This window comes from Oncorhynchus nerka, linkage group LG28, assembly GCF_034236695.1.
Source record: "Oncorhynchus nerka isolate Pitt River linkage group LG28, Oner_Uvic_2.0, whole genome shotgun sequence".
NCBI classification, from domain to species: Eukaryota; Metazoa; Chordata; class Actinopteri; order Salmoniformes; family Salmonidae; genus Oncorhynchus; species Oncorhynchus nerka.
In genome coordinates, this window is record NC_088423.1 from 27,618,753 (window position 1) to 27,637,444 (window position 18,692).

An 18,692-nucleotide genomic window follows, 5' to 3' on the forward strand; every position below is an offset into this window, starting at 1 on the left:
TCAAAGATACAGTTGGCCTTCTGGACTGCAGGACAGGAAGGAAACTGCTCAGGGATGGTGGTGATTTAAAAACAGCTACAGAGTTCAATGGCTGTGTTGGGAGAAAACTGGGGATGGATCAACAACATTGTAGTGACTCCACAAGAATCACCTAAATGACAGAGAAAAAATAATAAAATACACAGAATAGCATGGTGGTGGCTGCATCATGGTATGGGTATGCTTGACATCGGCAAAGACTGGGGAGTTTTTTAGGATAAAGAGAAATGGGATGGAGCTAAGCACAGGCAAAATCCTTGAGGAAATGTGCTTCGGTCTGCTTTACATCAGACCTTTCAGCAGGACAATAACCTAAAAAACAAGGCCAAATCTATACTGGAGTTGTTTACCAAGAAGACAGGGAATGTTCCCGAGTGGCCTAGTTACAGTTTTGACTTAAATCAGCTTGAACATCTATGACAAGACTTGCTGTATAGCCATGATCCCAAACACCTTGACAGAACTTTGAGAATGTTTTAAATAATAATGGCCAAATATTGCAGAATCCATGTGTTCAAAGCGCTTAGAGACTAACTTAATAAGACTCACAGATGTAATCCCTGCCAAACGTGTTTCTAACATGTACTGACTCAGGGGGGTGTATACTTATCTAATAAAGATATATTACTGTTTTATTTTTCATTCATCTTCCACTTTGACATTACAGAGTATTTTGTGTAGATCGTTGACACAAAACGACAATTAAATTAATTTAATCCCACTTTGTAACACAATACAATGTGATGAAAGGGGAGTGAATACTTGTGAGAGCCACTGTAACACACCTGATTGATTTAAATATTCAAAGACATAATGATCAGTTCATTCTTTCAAAAGCCTGCAGACGTTACATAGAAGATCACTGATATATCAAGTATGATGGCTGGTTGTTCACCTTGAGCTCCAGGTCTCTGAAGATGTGTGGTCTGAGCAGGCTGAGGAGATAGGAACACCGGGAGAAATGGAAACCTGCAGACAGACATACAGACATGAAAAGGAAACACATTAACTACATAGTAAACAACTTGAGATTCTACAATAAGAACACACATTTTTTTATGTGAGAGCAGGTTTTCTACTCTTTTAATGTCTGTGTTGACTCTACTGAACACCCTGCTGCACTACCATGACCTCCAGAGGGACCCTCTGTAGCAGGAGTCTGTCACCAGAGAGAGTGAACCTCACCTGGGATGATTTCCTCCGACACTGCCGCCCCTCCCAGAACATGTCTGCGTTCCAGAACTGCTGTCTTCAGCCCACCCTTCTGCAGATAGGCTGCCTGTGAATACACACACACAAACTATTAACATAATGCATGTAGACACACACACGTAAATTAAGTTAGATATGTCACACATTCATGGAGATGGATATATTTGGATAAGCAAATATCCACTTACCGCTACCAGTCCATTGTGTCCTACAATAAAAAATGATATGAGTGTCAAACATCCGTTTATAAAGATACTAGTGCCCTAATTGCTATAGTAAATCCAGCAACAATATATTGACAAAATCTACATTTGCAGAAACTATTAATCTAATTTGGCTCCGGTCCATTGTTTCTCATCCACTAGTGCTGAGCGATTAGTGTTTATTTGGTCAGTTTCGGTTCAATTATTTTAAAAATAATCACGGTTTTTCAATTTTTGTTTTGATAATTTAAACATTAAATGCACTTTGCATTATGAGGGTTGAAGGCTGTAACAACACAGAATAAAACAATAAAAGTCCCATGATGGTAGTGATGCCCATTACTGCTTATCATCATTTATTAACATTACTTCAATAAGATATTTCAGTTGTTGTGCATATTACATATGTTTTATTTAATTACTTTATTATTTAATTCCAAGTAATCTCACCTCTACAGAGCTGCTGCTTTTGCTGTCTGACAAAATGTTGTAGTTCTTCAAAATAAGGCATACTTTTATGACTACCAACTATCAATCACTTAGATACTGTATTTTCAGGTAGAGATACTTTTTGAAGCAACAGCTGCTCTCTATATCACCTCACAATCGCGCATTCTTCTCTCTTCCGTAATAGGTTTAAAAGAAATACAGACCGGACAGTAGATTCACAATGGATCGTGGTAATTGTACTTGTACTTAATGTTTAAATTCCTCCACCTTGCGCGACGGAAGTCCTGCCCTTTGATTTCAGCATTCTGCATCACTGGTGGTGAAGAATCGCAAGTACATCTCTTAAAAGAAGTGTTGGAAATCCAAACGTGGATCACGTTCAAATAATCCTGCAATCTCAATTGCTTGGGTCTCATTCCATTTATTTATTTAAATTGTTGGACATACCTTTCTAGGTTCTTCCAATTAAATGAGACACCTTAAAATGTGCAATAGTAACCTAGATGAACCAACTTCCCAGGTGAATTTAAAGTTTAATTCCCAGATAGCCTATTCAGGTTTGATTCTTCAATAAATTTGATCAATCAGTAAAATATGCTTCTGCAAAGCACAATCAATCAGTCCCGCCTCTAGCGGGAATCCCATATGGCTTTGGCCTGAGGGGAAAGTGTACCACAGTGGTAAATGTACCTAACATTTGTACCTAATTGCTTGGGTATTATCGTCTCATTCAATTTATTTATTTAAATTTTCGAACATACCTTTCTAAATTGAACCAACTTAATTTAAAGTTTAATTCACAGATAGCCTATCCAGGTATGCTTTAATCATTATCATTGATTAATTCAATTTGCTTTTGCAAATTCATTCACGTCCAACTTCCACAGTACTGTCCAGTACTGATGGTTCATTAACGTCTATAAATAGATTAAAATTGTCTTTGCAGCTATTCCAAAACCAAACTTTGGAAAATTAGGGAAAACATTTTTTCCTTTCAAAATGTTCTAATAATGTGCAAGCTATCAGAGGGGGTAGTCCCCACTTGCCCGATAATTAGTGAACTTCCACCCGCAAATGGATTGATCTCTGACCTCAGCAGCGATACCAACCCTAATTATGCCATTAGTGGAAAAGCAGACAACAACGCTTTCCAAAATCCACCATCGGGCGCAGGCCTCGTAAAGGTTCTCTCCAGTCTAGCCCTGATGTCTTGCCACCCGAGATTGGCATCTGTCCAATACCGCATAGCACAGCTGAAGCACGAGCAGGTAATGATAGACATAAAGGGACAGGTGGCGAGAACTGGGAAACCAAAGACAAATGCAGAAAATTGATAAATTATGCTAGCTATGGAACTGCGCTTGAAAACTGAACAATTAAATGTAATTGTAAAAACGTATGACGATGAACAAGCACAAGCTCTTCAACAAAATCGTCTTCTAGAGGAACAAAATCAAATGCTACAGGAACAACTCGATTTAGCCAAAACTAAATACGATGATGTTCACGCCAAACTAGATAAATCTGACGAGTTATCTACAAACAGGAGCGCTCAACTTGATAACATGCATGCAGTTTTGTCGAACATTACTCAAAGTAACACGGTTCTACTCAAAACGCTGCAGACCAAAGACGATCAGTTAATGAATACAATGACAAAGTTGGATGACAAATCAGCAGAACTCATTGAAGTCGCTGACCAAATGAATGAGGTGATGAAGGTGGAAATATTGATTTCTAAGCAAGCGGAGGAAATCTTGTCACTAAATCTCTCGCTCCCTACTCAAGACCTCTATCTGCAAACCATGACAGATACGTTTGAGACCGAAAGGAGCAACTGTGACACTCACGTGTCCAGAATCAGTACTCTAAGAGCTCAAGTGGACTCTGCAATGCAGCAGAATACCACCCTTAGGTACCATCTGGAGAAAGTCCAGAATGGTCGCGCTCTACAGTGTGACTACCAATCCAAGCAACCGGAGCCCTGTACACACAGGAGTAAAGACGATAGGTTTCAGACCTTGCCTCCCTCAGGTGTCCCTCAGTCTTCTCCTCTTGGCCATTCGGCACTGAGTAATATTGCTCCTCTTGGCCAACAACAACAAGGCGTGGCTTCTCCTCTTGGCCCCAATCTCTCCACAGGATGAAGCCAACCCTCTCCTCCCGCTTGGCGTGGAATACATTGACAAACTCCCCTCCTTTGACCCCGTTCCAGGTCAGCCAAACGATACTGAGACGTTCCTAGCTGACATAGAGGATGCGTTGGATGGCTACCCGAATACTACGTGTTCTGACAGGGTTTACCTGTTGAAGCGAACGTCGAATAGACACTTGACAAGGTTAATTCGTTTACAACAGCAACACGTGCTAAATGACTACGCTAAACTTGCCACAGCTTTGAAATTATAATTCAGTGGTTCTGCGAAAGCACCCCTTGGGAAAAAGATGTTTAGAAACCTCTTGGGGCAGAATCCGATCCAAGGAAATATTATTATCTCGACACATTCCATCAGCCAACCTGATTGACCATTCTTTTCATGATTTCGAGCCAGCTGTCTCTGTGAATACGCAACTTCCCTCCTCCTTGCAGTCGTGCAATACGGTAGTTGAGATGAACTCCTCTTGCCCTTCGGACACTTCCGCAAACACTGCGGCCGTCTCAGCAAGAAAAACATTGATGCGCAGAGTATACTCTGCTTCCGATGACACACCTTCCGCTTTGTTGGGGACTGTCACCCCTTACAATGATACTAATGGCGTCAGTCCAGCAACTGACCCGATGACTCCCACTGGTGAAACACTTTGCGATATCACAGACCGATATCCTCGTCTAAGTTCGCAGGTACTGAAGAGGTTGCCACAGCGGACGCGGTGGTGATTGACATGCTTCGACAGCCACTGAGTGTTTTGAAACACAAACAGCAGGAGATTTGGTTGAAAGGTTACAGCCATTCTCATAACGCGGCCACTGACAACTCGTACATAGGGTCCGAACTTTTCGTTTGCACCTCGGACACAAACACCACCCGCTGGTGGGGGGGTCCCGAGACACAAAGGGGGGGAATAGTAGCCCAGACCCATGATGAGCCTCATCGAGGCCGTGGGGGGGTCGTGCATACAGACAACACCGTATGAGGCCGCCAGAGCATAAATCAAATCCAGTTGTAAACTGAACAGTGAGGAGCAGACATGAACAGTGAACAGTAAGGAGCAGACATGCCCCTAGACAGGGATTATCTTAGAACACATCTAAGATAGTACTGAGGTGTACCACACTGGTCGTAAAGGAAGTCCAGTGGACTTGTGTCCACCTCCAAACCAAATGGCAACAATAATCATTCCTTGCCATGTGTAGGTTCAACTACAATACAACTAGTAAAATGCTCCAATCATGTGCTCCGGTAGTATTATATTTTAGAATAAATCGCTAGGATAACTGGTCCCTTTGAGAACCAGTACCAATACCAGTGACAGTCAGTCTAGCTACAATCAGTAAGAAGGTTAGAGACCTAACCAATCAAATTACTCTTGACAATAACGACATAGGAGTCACTCAGAGTGCAACACGTGGAAGGGAATCTCCAGTGCACTCTTCCAATGGTTAACACACATGTCACTAATAAATAGTATCCTCCATTCAGGAGGAAAATTATTAGAATCATTAACCACGATCACACCACGTACGACTGGTCCAATACTTAAAGAGTACTTCCGTCGTGAGGTTAGCTCCTCTGTGGATAACATAGCTATGACTTGTAGTAAAAACTACTACAGACTCCCTTGACACCAATTCTGACTAACCTCCAGGTATTGACCTGAAAATGACCTGACTACGTCAGACTCATTCTGAACCAGTCTTAATCTGCCAGGATACTTGGTTTTCTTCCCTTGACAGGCGCGCTTGTGTGAGCATAAACGCACATGCACAACGGAACATCATATTAGGATTTATGCAAGGATCACTTAAGGGTCCAAGCAAAATACCAGCCTTAGTAAAGTTGAACATTTACTTCTAGGCCTTTGACTCTACAGCACTCACCAGTTTTCTTCCCAGAAGTCCATAGGTCATCCCGGTAGACTGCCCAAAACTAGTGCCCTACAGCCGTAAACTGATCAACTTAGGATAGTGCCTAAGCAACACACCAAGTAGGAAAACCCTAGATATGGCATTAGAGACAATGCCATGATAGTCATTTTACCAGAACAGTCCAATTAGATGATTTTTGTGTGAGAACTATATTTTGTATATCTTTTGTTTATGCTTTCATTCCTTTTCAGTTCAGTTCCTTTGACACTTAGGAAGTGATAGAGCCATAAACAAAGTTCCCATTCAACCATTACTTAGTGCCACAACGCCACTCATTGGGGAATTAATGTAATTATATATATTTCATGAGTGTGTGTGCGTGCGTGCGTTGTTAACATCTGCCTAAGTTACCTCCCAGATCTTCCAGTCTGGACGACGACCAGATGACGGGTCCGGAACGGTGACCCCAAATCCGGACATCCACGGCCCATCCTTGTGGCGGCATGCCCCGCTGTCAGGGAGCCTACCAAGGTAAACCACCAGAGGGGGGGGGGGACCACAACGGCGATCACCAACCAGGACATCCCCTGGCCCTCCCTGGGGTACTTTGCAGCTCCCAGGGAACCTACCAAGGTACATCACTAGAAGGGACCGCAACGGCGATCACCAACCGGACATCAACTGCCATCCTTGTGGTGGACTGCTCCGCTTTCAGAGAAGCCTACCAAGTTCAACCACCAGAGGGGACTGCAACAATGATCTACAAACAGGACATCATGTGTTCATGATTTTATGTTGATTTGTAACTTGCAGGACAAACAAGATCCAAACCACCAGGGGGGGTGTGTCATGGCGTTGCCCTCTTTGGGTATAGCAAGCCCCATCCCCCTCTCCCTGCCTCCCCCTTGCCTCCTTCAACTAGGCTGCTGTGGTCAGAGAGAGGTCGTAAATTCCTGAGAAGACCCTGCCACATGACCACATAGTCCACTGCTCAAATAAAGGGAACACTTAAACAACACAATGTAACTCCAAGTCAATCACACTTCTGTGAAATCAAACTGTCCACTTAGGAAGCAACACTGATTGACAATAAATTTCACATGCTGTTGTGCAAATGGAATAGACAACAGGTGGAAATTATAGGCAATTAGCAAGACACCCCCAATAAAGGAGTGGTTCTGCAGGTGATAACCACAGACCACTTCTTAGTTCCTATACTTCCTGGGTGATGTTTTGGTCACTTTTGAATGCTGGCGTTGCTTTCACTCTAGTGGTAGCATGAGATGGAGTCTACAACCCACCCAAGTGGCTCAGGTAGTGCAGCTCATCCAGGATGGCACATCAATGCGAGCTTGGCAAGAAGGTTTGCTGTGTCTGTCAACGTAGTGTCCAGAGCATGGAGGCGTTACCAGGAGACAGGCCAGTACATCAGGAGACGTGGAGGAGGCCGTAGGAGGGCAACAACCCAGCAGCAGGACCACTACCTCCGCCTTTGTGCAAGGAGGAGCAGGCGGAGCACTGCCAGAGCCCTGCAAAATGACCTCCAGCAGGCCACAAATGTGCATGTGTCTGCTCAAACGGTCAGAAGCAGACTCCATGAGGGTGGTATGAGGGCCCGACGTCCACATGTGGGGGTTGTGCTTACAGCCCCACACCGTGCAGGACGTTTGGCATTTGCCAGAGAACACCAAGATTGGCAAATTCGCCACTGGCGCCCTGTGCTCTTCACAGATGAAAGCAGGTTCACACTGAGCACATGTGACAGAGTCTGGAGATGCCGTGGAGAACGTTCTGCTGCCTGCAACATCCTCCAGCATGAACGGTGTGGCGGTGGGTCAGTCATGGTGTGGGGTGGTATTTCTTTGGGGGGCTGCACAGCCCTCCATGTGCTCGCCAGAGGTAGCCTGACTGCCATTAAGTACCGTGATGAGATCCTCAGACCCCTTGTGAGACCATATGCTGGTGCGGTTCGCCCTGGGTTCCCCCTAATGCAAGACAATGCTAGACCTCATGTGGCTGGAGTGTGTCAGCAGTTCCTGCAAGAGGAAGGCATTGATCCTATGGACTGGCCCGCCCGTTCCCCAGACCTGAATCCAATTGAGCACATCTGGGACATCATGTCTCGCTCCATCCACCAACGCCATGTTACGCCACGTTGCACCACAGACTGTCCAGGAGTTGGCGGATGCTTTAGTCCAGGTCTGGGAGGAGATCCCTCAGGAGACCATCCGCCACCTCATCAGGAGCATGCCCAGGCGTTGTAGGGAGGTCATACAGGCACGTGAAGGCCACACACACTACTGAGCCTCATTTGGACTTGTTTTAAGGACATTACATCAAAGTTGGATCAGCCTGCAATTCCGAATAAAACCCGTTGGGAAATTATCACCAGACCATGTTTTTCTCCATTAGGAGAGGACGAAGGTTGTAGACCATTGCTGAATCTTTTACCATACCATGTGGTTAAACTCTCAGACTATCGATACCAACAGAAGTCTTTGATATTAATTACTAGTCTGCAGCTAGGAATTCGGTATCATTGAACGCGAAGAACGACATCCGCCGAAACATCCATTCTATAACCACTGAATGAATGTCACTCTGAACTATCCCCTCTAACCAAGACAGAGAGAGAGAGACGGACAAAATTCTCCAACAGAAACAAACTTTTCAACAAAAATCCTGACGACACACTGAGCGTAAATATATATATTGATTGCAATTGTTCCCTAATGAGTTCATGTGCAAAGGATTTCAATTTCAATTGTTATAATTATCAACTCTGTAGTGACTTCTTAGTCAACCCCCACTTCCCCTTTTGTCTAACAAGCCGCCATGCCGGTTTAGCCCACTAGGACACATTCTCCTATCATTTCTTGTAACCATATTTACTGTTTGTTAATGCATTTCTGTGAATTACTTAGTTAGTAATAAATAAATGATTTAAGACAATTGATGTATGGATGACTCATAGTGAAGACTGGGTTCGTGCAGATAACCAACAATTTACGACATTTGGAATGAGACTAACATGAGGTAAAGTAAATAATTCATTAATTCGAAGACTAATTGATCAAATAAAATATCTGAAAAGTTATTTTAGGAAATGATAACTTTGTAATCTGAATATTTTTCCTTGGTGCCCCAATTTTTCCTTGGTGCCCCGACTTCCTAGTTAATTACAGTTACATGATTAATCAGTTGATCGCGTAATACTAATTACAGAGAATCTTTGATAAAAACTAAAAGCCTTCAATTTAATGATAGTAAAGACACAACACTAGTTAATGTATGTAGATTGATAACTGCTGAACACTGTAGATTTCTATGTGTGTATCTCATGAATCTATCAATCTGACATCAATTTATGTTGTAAGGCAAAACCAAATAATATATGGATGTGTCTGTAAATACTACATCATAATTCTCTATCAGCCAGTGTGTTTCAATAGGCCAAAGTGGAAAGACTGGTTGCTGATTGGTTGGTTAAAACCGCATTCCAGCCAGTGTCTATTCCACAAGTAGTCTCTGCCGAAGCCCCAACAACCGGAAGTTACCATTTTCAGGGGAAATGGAAAGAGAGCCTGTGACTTCCACTTTTGGACGTTAACAAGGCGACACGCCATATATACTGGATTGGTTGAACAGTGCATAAGAGACCTCTGTCTCCGCCTCCAGTATTTATGCTGCAGTAGTTTATGTGTAGGGGGAGCTAGTGATAGTCTGTTATATCTGGAGTATTTCTCCTGTCTTATCCGGTGTCCTGTGTGAATTTAAATATGCTCTCTCTAATTCTCTCTTTCTCTCTCTCAGAGGACCTGACCATGGTCCTGGACCATGCCTCAGGACTGCCTGGCATGATGACTCCTTGCTGTCCCCAGTCCACCTGGCCGTGCTGACCTGTTGCACCCCCGACAACCACTGTGATTTGACCATGCTGGTCATTTATGAACATTTGAACATCTTGGCCATGTTCTGTTATAATCTCCACCCGGCACAGCCAGAAGAGAACTGGCCACCCCTCATAGCCTGGTTCCTCTCTAGGTTTCGGCCTTTTTCCTAGCCACCGTGCTTCTACACCTGCATTGCTTGCTGTTTGGGGTTTTAGGCTGGGTTTCTGTACAGCACTTTTAGATATCAGCTGATGTAAGAGGGGCTATATAAATAAATCTGATTTGAACAGATTTTTTTCTCGTCAAGGACAGTTATGTAGGGGGATCTAGTTTCAGGCGTTTATTTTAAACCTGCTACGTTAGGTTATTCCACAAGTTACCACCACCTGGGCTATGACGTTGAAATGCATATTCACTGTTCCATCTCACTGCGTAATCCACTGTCTCATCAGCAAAGCAAGGCAATTTATAAACTTGAGCTCCACTCTAAAAAGCATATAGACATTATCTCCCATTTCTTTTAGACTGGCGTTTGGTTTTCAACAGAGGAGATTTATAGAAACATTTCTGTCTCTCTGACATCTGCAACATTGTTTCAATATTGAAATTCGATCTCTAGCTGTCTCATAGTAATGAACTTGTCGGGAGTTTGGACGAGAGACAGGCAGGCAACTTTTCTCAGCCAGTCAAAATCATGAATCAGCATCATTGTTATGGATGTGTACAAAGAAATGTCAATAGAAAAACAGGTAAAATTCAATTAAATTCAGCTAGTTTGCTGTCTTTCCATCTTCAGTTTTAAGTAATTCTGTTAGCTGTGTAGTTGGCTAGCTCCTTTCAACAGTTGCGAGAGAGCAAATGTTCCATGGCAGGCAAAATTGCACATCATTAGCTCATTGTTATGGCTGTATCATTGTGAAGAAAAAAACAACAACACAAATGCAGCTACTTTGGTGGTATTTTGGCTGCACTGTTTGCATGACTCTGTTAGCCTAGCTAGAAAGCAAGGGATAAGAACATTGTCAGCATGGTAACGGAACATTTAGAATGAACCAATGGGTATTTGACTGCCTTCATGACTCATGACCGCCTGTGTGGCGGTAAAACAGTCACCGCAACAGCCCTAATTGTGGAAGGATAGAATAGTATGAATAAATGTTTGGAGAAGCCGGTGTTTGGAGAAGCCGGTGTATCAATCGAATTCAGATAATGAGTGGACTTCATCTCAGCCCTAACACCACCATGCCAATATATCCTCCAAACACTGGTTTCTCGGGTATTATTGCCTGTCTCTTATCACACAGAGACAGGCGATACTGTATCAGTTGACAAGTCAAGTAGAAAAGGGGATGTTGTACAATGTTGCATCGGGCAGAAATGGCATACAACACTGTGCTGTTTTTACTGTAGCCAACTGCTTTACAATACCCTTATCTACTATTAAATGTCCTACGTATGTACTGTATAAGGATAATGAAACTAACACTGAAATACTTCTCAACATGCTCACAACCTGCCATTGGATTTTTTTTAAATGTTGAATGTTAAGTGATATTCAATATCTACTATTAGTTTTTATCGCTTTGGTGCAATTTTCACAAGTATATGGTACATTTACACAACTCAAAACAAAAAGGCAGTTGTTTCAAAACTCTTAACCACATTTTCAATTCACTGAGTGCAACACACAAAATCATAGTCACTTTGTCACCAAACGTAATCATTGTTTCATCTAGAAATACATGTTTCACATTGTAATACATTTCTGTATAAAGTAATTGCCTTTCACAATGTAATGCTCACATTACTTTTGATAGTGGACTGCAAGAATGTGTACTCCCTAACTCAAGGCCTCTCCAGACTGATATGAACATCTGTGAAAAGTGTGGAGGAGTAAGAACACCTGCCCAGCACTAAAGACTGATTGTTCATTCTAGACATCGAAGGGGGTTCTAGCTGGGAAGGGGGGGGCCTAGTCGGAGGTTATGAATACATGTGCTTGTAACTTTGTATGTGTTCTTGCAGCTGCATAACCCAGTCAGGTGAATAATTATAGCCTGAGCTTTCTTTGGTATCCGTATAGATTATTGAACCAGAATTTAGAACCTAACAGAATTACATAATAATCATCATCATAGTAGTACATTTGACTATACAGTATATCATACTTTTTGTTTCTACTTTACAGTGCTTTCAGAAAGTATTCATACCCCTGGACTTATTCCACACTTTGTGTTACAGCCTGAATTCAAAGTTGATTAAAGAGATTTTTTTCTCTCACTTATCTACACACAATACCGTATAATGACAAAGTGAAAACATGTTTTTAGACATTTTTGCAAATTTATTGAAACTTAAATACAGAAATGTCACACCCCTGAGTCAATACATGTTAATGATATAATCACCTTTGTCATCTATGCATAGTCACTTTAATAAACTCTACCGACATGTACATAGTACTTCAGCTAACTGGTACGCCCGCACATTGACTCTGTATCCGTACCCCACTTTATATAGTCTCGCTATTGTTATTTTACTGCTGCTCTTTAATTACTTGTTACTTTTCTCTTATTCTTATCCATGTTTTTTTTAAACTGCATTGTTGGTTAGGGGCTCGTAAGTAAGCATTTCACTGTAAGGTCTACCTACACCTGTAAAATGTTATTTTGTTTAATTACAGCTGTGAGTCTTTCTGGGTAAATCACTAAGAGCTTTACACAGCTGGATTGTACAATATTTGAACTTTTTTATTTATTATTCATGCTCTGCAGTGGCGATTTTAGCATGTAAATCTTGGTGGGGCAAACTCAACCATTTGTTTAAGATGCATGCCAACAAAGCTAAAAAAAAACAACAACACTAAACAATACATTACTTGCCCTATACAAACTGTTAGGGCCTACATAAAGCTGTCTGACAGCGGAGCTTTCCTTCAGCACCATGGAGTGACTCATTACCACAGCTACACCTGTGGCTATCATCTAGCAACGAAACAGTTTATTCAACCTCATTTACTGACTTTTTAAACCATAGCTGACTTGCTTAAACAAATGTGGTTTCTACTGACACATCGTGGATTTGTGTAAGTCGATAAGAACCGATTTGTCCTTCAATAATAACGAACGCCAACATGAGTTAACATTTGAACCATACACAGACGTTACATTAATGTTCAGTAAATTCTTAATGTTTGTTTTATATCATTAACACTTACTGTAGCTCTAAGTGTAAGCAAGTGCAAGCAAACAAGCTGCAACGAATAAGGCCTATTCCGTCAGCTCTTTCAAAATGGACACCGACAGAAATTCACATAGACGTTATTTCAGATAAGGCCTCAACATCTTGATGAATTTAACTTTACTCTTCTTTAAGTCACTACAGTCACTACCTTTACTGGCCCATGGTGTTGTGAGTGAATGTTTGTCCTTTTAAGCTTGAAAAAGAGACCATTTCAGACAGATGTTTTAAATCCTTCAACCCAGACTTGGACCACACACTAGAGGTCACAACACCGATACCGATACCGATTATGATTTTTCAACACCGATACCGATACCGATTATTGGAGGATCAAAAAAGCCGATACCGAATAATCGGCCTATTTTTTTTATTTTTTGGTTGTAATAATGACAATTAAAACAATACTGAATTAACACTTATTTTAACTTAATATGATACATCAATAAAATCAATTTAGCCTCAAGTAGATAATGAAACATGTTCAATTTGGTTTAAATAATGAAAAAACAAAGTGTTGGAGAAGAAAGTAAAAGTGCAATATGTGCTATGTAAGAAAGCTAACATTTCAGTTCCTTGCTCAGAACATGACAACATATGAAAGCTGGTGGTTCCTTTTAAAATGAGTCTTCAATATTCCCAGGTAAAAAGTTTTAGGTTGTAGTTATTATAGGAATTATAGGACTATTTCCCTCTATACCATTTGTATTTCATTAACCTTTGACTATTGGATGTTCTTATAGGCACTTTAGTATTGCCAGTGTAATAGTATAGCTTCCGTCCCTCTCCTCGTTCCTCCCTGGGCTCGAACCAGCAACACAACGACAACAGCCACCATCGAAGCAGCGTTACCCATGCAGAGCAAGGGAAACAACTACTAGAAGGCTCAGAGCAAGTGACGTTTGAAACGCTATTAGCACGCGCTAACTAGCTAGCCATTTCACTTCGGTTACACCAGCCTCATCTCGGGAGTTGATAGGCTTGAAGTCATAAACAGCGCAATGCTTGACGCACAACGAAGAGCTGCTGGCAAAACGCAAAGAAAGTGCTGTTTGAATTCATGTTTACAATTTTCAGAAAACGATCTAAGTCAAAACTATGACTAGTCCACTAAGGAACATTCAATGCCGCCTTGGTAAGCAACTCCAGTGTATATTTGACCATATATTTTAGGTTATTGTCCTGCTGAAAGGTGTCATACCCTGATCTGTTTCATCATGTGTCGCCCATCTTCCCCATTATCCCCTGTGTATTTATACCTGTGTTTTCGGGTCTGTTTGTGGCAGTTCGTCTTGTTTGTTCAAGCCTACCAGCGTTTTGTCTCAGCTCCTGCTTTTCCCCAGTCTCTCTTTTTCTTGCCCATCCTGTCTCTGAGCCCGCCAGACTGACCACTCTGCCTGCACCTGACCCTGCCGTCCTGTACCTTTGCCCTACCTCTGGATTACCAACCTCTGCCTGACCTGACCCTGCCTGCCGTCCTGTACCATTACCATTTTTTATGACTACCTCATCTCTGTACCCCACACATACAATTATCTGTACGGTCTCTCAGCAGAGCAGTGAATTTCAAACACAGATTCAACCACAAAGAACAGGGAGCAATGCCTCTCAAATGACACCTATTGCTAGATGGATACCAATGTAAAAAAGCAGACATTGAATATCCCTTTGAGCATTGTGAAGTTATTACATACACTTTGGATGGTGTATCAATACATCCAGTCACTACAATGATACAGGTGTCTTTCCTAACTCAGTTGCCGGAAAGGAAGGAAACCACTCAGGGGTTTCACCATGATAATGTGTTGCGGGTGACTTTAAAATAGTTACAGAGTTGAATGGCTCTGATAGGAGAAAACTGAGGATGGATCAACAACATTGTTGTTACTCCACAATACTAACCTAACTGACAGAGTGAAAAGAAAGCCTGTAAAGTATAAAATATTCCAAAACATGCATCCAGTTAGCAGCAAGGCACTAAACTAACATTGCAACAAACAAAAAACAAATATTGGCAAAGCAATTAACTTTTTGCCCCGAATACAAAGTGCTATGTTTGGGGCAAATCCAATAGAAAACATTACTGACTACCACTATCTATATTTTAAAGCATAGTGGTGGCTGCATCATGTTATGGGTATGCTTGTAATCATTAAGGACTGGGGAGTTTTTCAGGATAAAAAAAATGGAGCTAACCACAGGCAAAGTCCTAGAGGAAAACCTTGTATTGTCTGCTGTCCACCAGACACTGGGAGATTAATTTACCTTTCAGCAGGACTATAACTTAAAACACAAAGCTAAATCTACATTGGAGTTGCTTACCAAGACGACAGTGAATGTTCCTGAGTAACCAAGTTAGTTTTGACTTAAATCTACTTGAAAATCTATGGCAAGACCTGAAAATGGTTGTTTAGAAATGATCAACAACCAATTTGACAGATCTTGAAGAATTTTGAAAAAGATCATGGGGAAATGTTGCACAATCCAGGTGTGGAAAACTCTTAGAGACTTACCCAGAAAGACTTACAGCTGTAATCACTGCAAAATGTGTTTCTACAAAGTATTGACTCAGTGTGAACACTTATGTAAATACGATATTTCTGTATTTAATTTTAAATAAGTTTGCAAAAATATGTTTTCACTTTGTCATTACAGGATGTGTAGATTGGTGTCAGAAAAAAATAATATATTTAATCCATTTTGAATTCAGGCTGCAACACAACTAAATGTGGAATATGTCAAGGGGTATGAATACTTTATGAAGGTACCTGTGTGTGTGTGTGTGTGTGTGTGTGTGTGTGTGTGTGTGTGTGTGTGTGTGTGTGTGTGTGTGTGTGTGTGTGTGTGTAATTACTTTCACGGACTTTTTTAGGTAAGATGCCCAAATAATACTTTTCTAGTTGACATATGAGAAAGTAAAAAAAAAAAAAAAAGGTTGACTGAATTTTGGCAGTGAGACAAAAACAACAACACGGAGTTACACATTAAATAAACAAACATATAGTCAATAACAACAGAAAACGTATATATGCAGCCTGTGCTAATGAGGTAAGATAAAGGAGGTAAGGCAATAAATAGGCCATAGTGGTGAAATAATTACAATTTAGCAATAAACACGGGACTGATAGATATGCAGAAGATGAATGTGCAAGTAGAGATACTGGGGTGCAAAGGAGCAAAACAAATAAATAAATAACAGTATGGGGATGAGTTAGTTGGATGGGATATTTACAGATGGGCTATGTACAGGTGCAGTGATCTGTGAGCTGCTCTGACAGCTGGTGCTTAAAGTTAGTGAAGGAGATATGTGAATATTTTGGGTTATTGACGCAACTCAACTAGCTGGGTAAAAATAATCCAGTGTGTGTTCTGTCCAATATTTACCCAACGCTGGGTAACAAAATAACCAACATTGGGTTGGTTTTAACAAAGCATTAAAATAACAATGTATAGATGGAGGCCAACGACTCCAAATTAGCCTATAACAGTGTTGTGTCACTGTAGCCTGCCTATCTTACATTTTCATAAAATAAAGTTTTGGGTACCGTTAAGAAAGCCGTTAAACAAAACGTACAAATGATCAGAAACATTGAACAAGTATAGCGCTCCTGCAACTTTGTGTCAATAAAATTGCACAAGCGGCGTGAAAAAAAGTAACCGTCGCACTAGAATCGGAAAGCCCGCGTCATGCACTATGCAGCCCGGTGCAGCTTTTGCCAGTCTCCCTTGTCACCCTACCTCCTCCGATGATCACCGCGTCGTAGTGGGACTTGACAGCTGAGTGACTGGCTCTTGTCACCATCCCTAGGGTTGTCACTGCCTGCCGAGTACGGCCTGTCCACACCGTCGCAGCCATGACAAACTTGGGTGTACTTTTCCTGGATTCCTCGTTTTTCGTTCTTGCTTCACGCAACTCTGTAGCCCGAACTGAACTCGTACAAGCTCCACCTACTTGAGCATAGTTTCCCGTAGGTACAGATCCAGGATCAGTTTATTATTGCCCAATCCAGATCCCAACCGTTTATATAAAAGCTCATAAACTGAACAGCATGTAGGGGAAACTAAAATTAATTGAACTGACTGAACTGACTGTTCTACTAATGTTGATGTTCTATTACTATACTGTATTTAAACTGGATTGTATTTATACATTCCCCTACAATAGTGTGTGACCAATCCTTTATCCACTGTTACATCAATAAAATCTTATTGAGGGTGATCAGTGCCAGTTCGAAAATGCAATGCTTAAACGCTAATGGGAATGTAATGATAAATGCATTTTTATTTTCATATCAGCATGAATGATTCATGCCACAATTACATTGCAAAGTTAAAAGGAAAATACAAAAGGGTTAATTGGTGGTACAGAACACCAGGTTCGAACCCAGGAGTAGATGGGTGTGTTTGTGTAATAAAGACCAAACATTTTCTGCATAGGCTATCATATTGATTTTCTTATAAAGACAGTATGCCTACACTTTTACCTAGCAAATTAAAATACGTGTTGTGTAGAGTACAACCACAGATAGAACAAGGAGCATAAAAACCTTTGGTACAACTTCAACTGTCCCAGAACTAGCTTGGTATTTCTATGGTCTATTTTAAGGATTTGGCTGTCTAACCACACACTGACATGCACAGTTCTCTGAGTGAGGTTCTTTTCAGGTCTCCATTGAGTGATGAAGTCCCTTTCATCTACAGTTGAAGTCGGAAGTTTACATACACTTATGTTGGAATCATTAAAACTAGGTTTTCAACCACTCCACAAATTTCTTGTTAACAAAATATAGTTTTGGCAAGTCGGTTAGGACATCTCCTTTGTGCATGACACAAGTCATTTTCACAACAATTGTTTACAGACAGATTATTCCACTTATAACTCACTGTATCACAATTCCAGTGGGTCAGAAGTTTACATACACTCAGTTGACTGTGCCTGTAAACAGCTTGGAAAACTCCAGAAAATGATGTCATGGCTTTAGAAGCTTCTGATAGGCTAATTGACATAATCTGAGTCAATTGGAGGTGTACCTGTGGATGTATTTTGAGGCCTACCTTCAAACTCAGCGCCTCTTTGCTTGACATCATGGGAAAATCCAAAGAAATCAGCCAAGACCTCAGAAAAAACATTGTAGACCTCCACATGTCTGGTTCATCCTTGGGAGCAATTTCCAAATGCCTGAAGGTACCACTTTCATCTGTACAAACAATAGTACACAAGTAGAAACACCATGGGACCATGCAGCTGTCATACCGCTCAGGAAGGAGACGCGTTCTGTCTCCTAGAGATTAACATACTTTGGTGCGAAAAGTGCAAATCAAATCCAGAACAGCAGCAAATGACCTTGTGAAGATGCTGGAGGAAACAGGTACAAAAGTATCTATATCCACAGTAAAACGTTTCCTATATCGACATAACCTGAAAGGCCGCTCAGCAAGGAAGACGCCACAGCTCCAAAACCGCCATACAAAAGCCAGACTACGGTTTGCAACTGCACATGGGGACAAAGATCATACTTTTTGGAGAAATGTCCTCTGGTCTGATGAAACAAAAATTTGGCCATCGTTATGTTTGAGTTGTTTTTATGTTATGAGGAAAAGGGGGAGGCTTGCAAGCCGAAGAACACC

General features: G+C 41.4%; 1 protein-coding gene across 1 annotated transcript in view; it reads right to left on the bottom strand.

The window, feature by feature from the left end:
• The window catches only part of pyroxd2 (pyridine nucleotide-disulphide oxidoreductase domain 2), a 35,011-nt gene extending 18,014 nt beyond the window's left edge, over positions 1-16,997 (bottom strand). Inside the window, exons 1-4 of the mRNA XM_029640293.2 lie at positions 16,803-16,997; positions 1,440-1,459; positions 1,225-1,318; positions 935-1,008 (exon numbers count right to left, since the gene is read on the bottom strand). Coding sequence (XP_029496153.1) covers positions 935-1,008; positions 1,225-1,318; positions 1,440-1,459; positions 16,803-16,920 — 306 coding nt within the window. The 5' untranslated portion in view covers positions 16,921-16,997. The remainder of the gene's footprint in view (positions 1-934; positions 1,009-1,224; positions 1,319-1,439; positions 1,460-16,802) is intronic.
• Between the last annotated feature and the right edge of the window lie 1,695 nt (positions 16,998-18,692).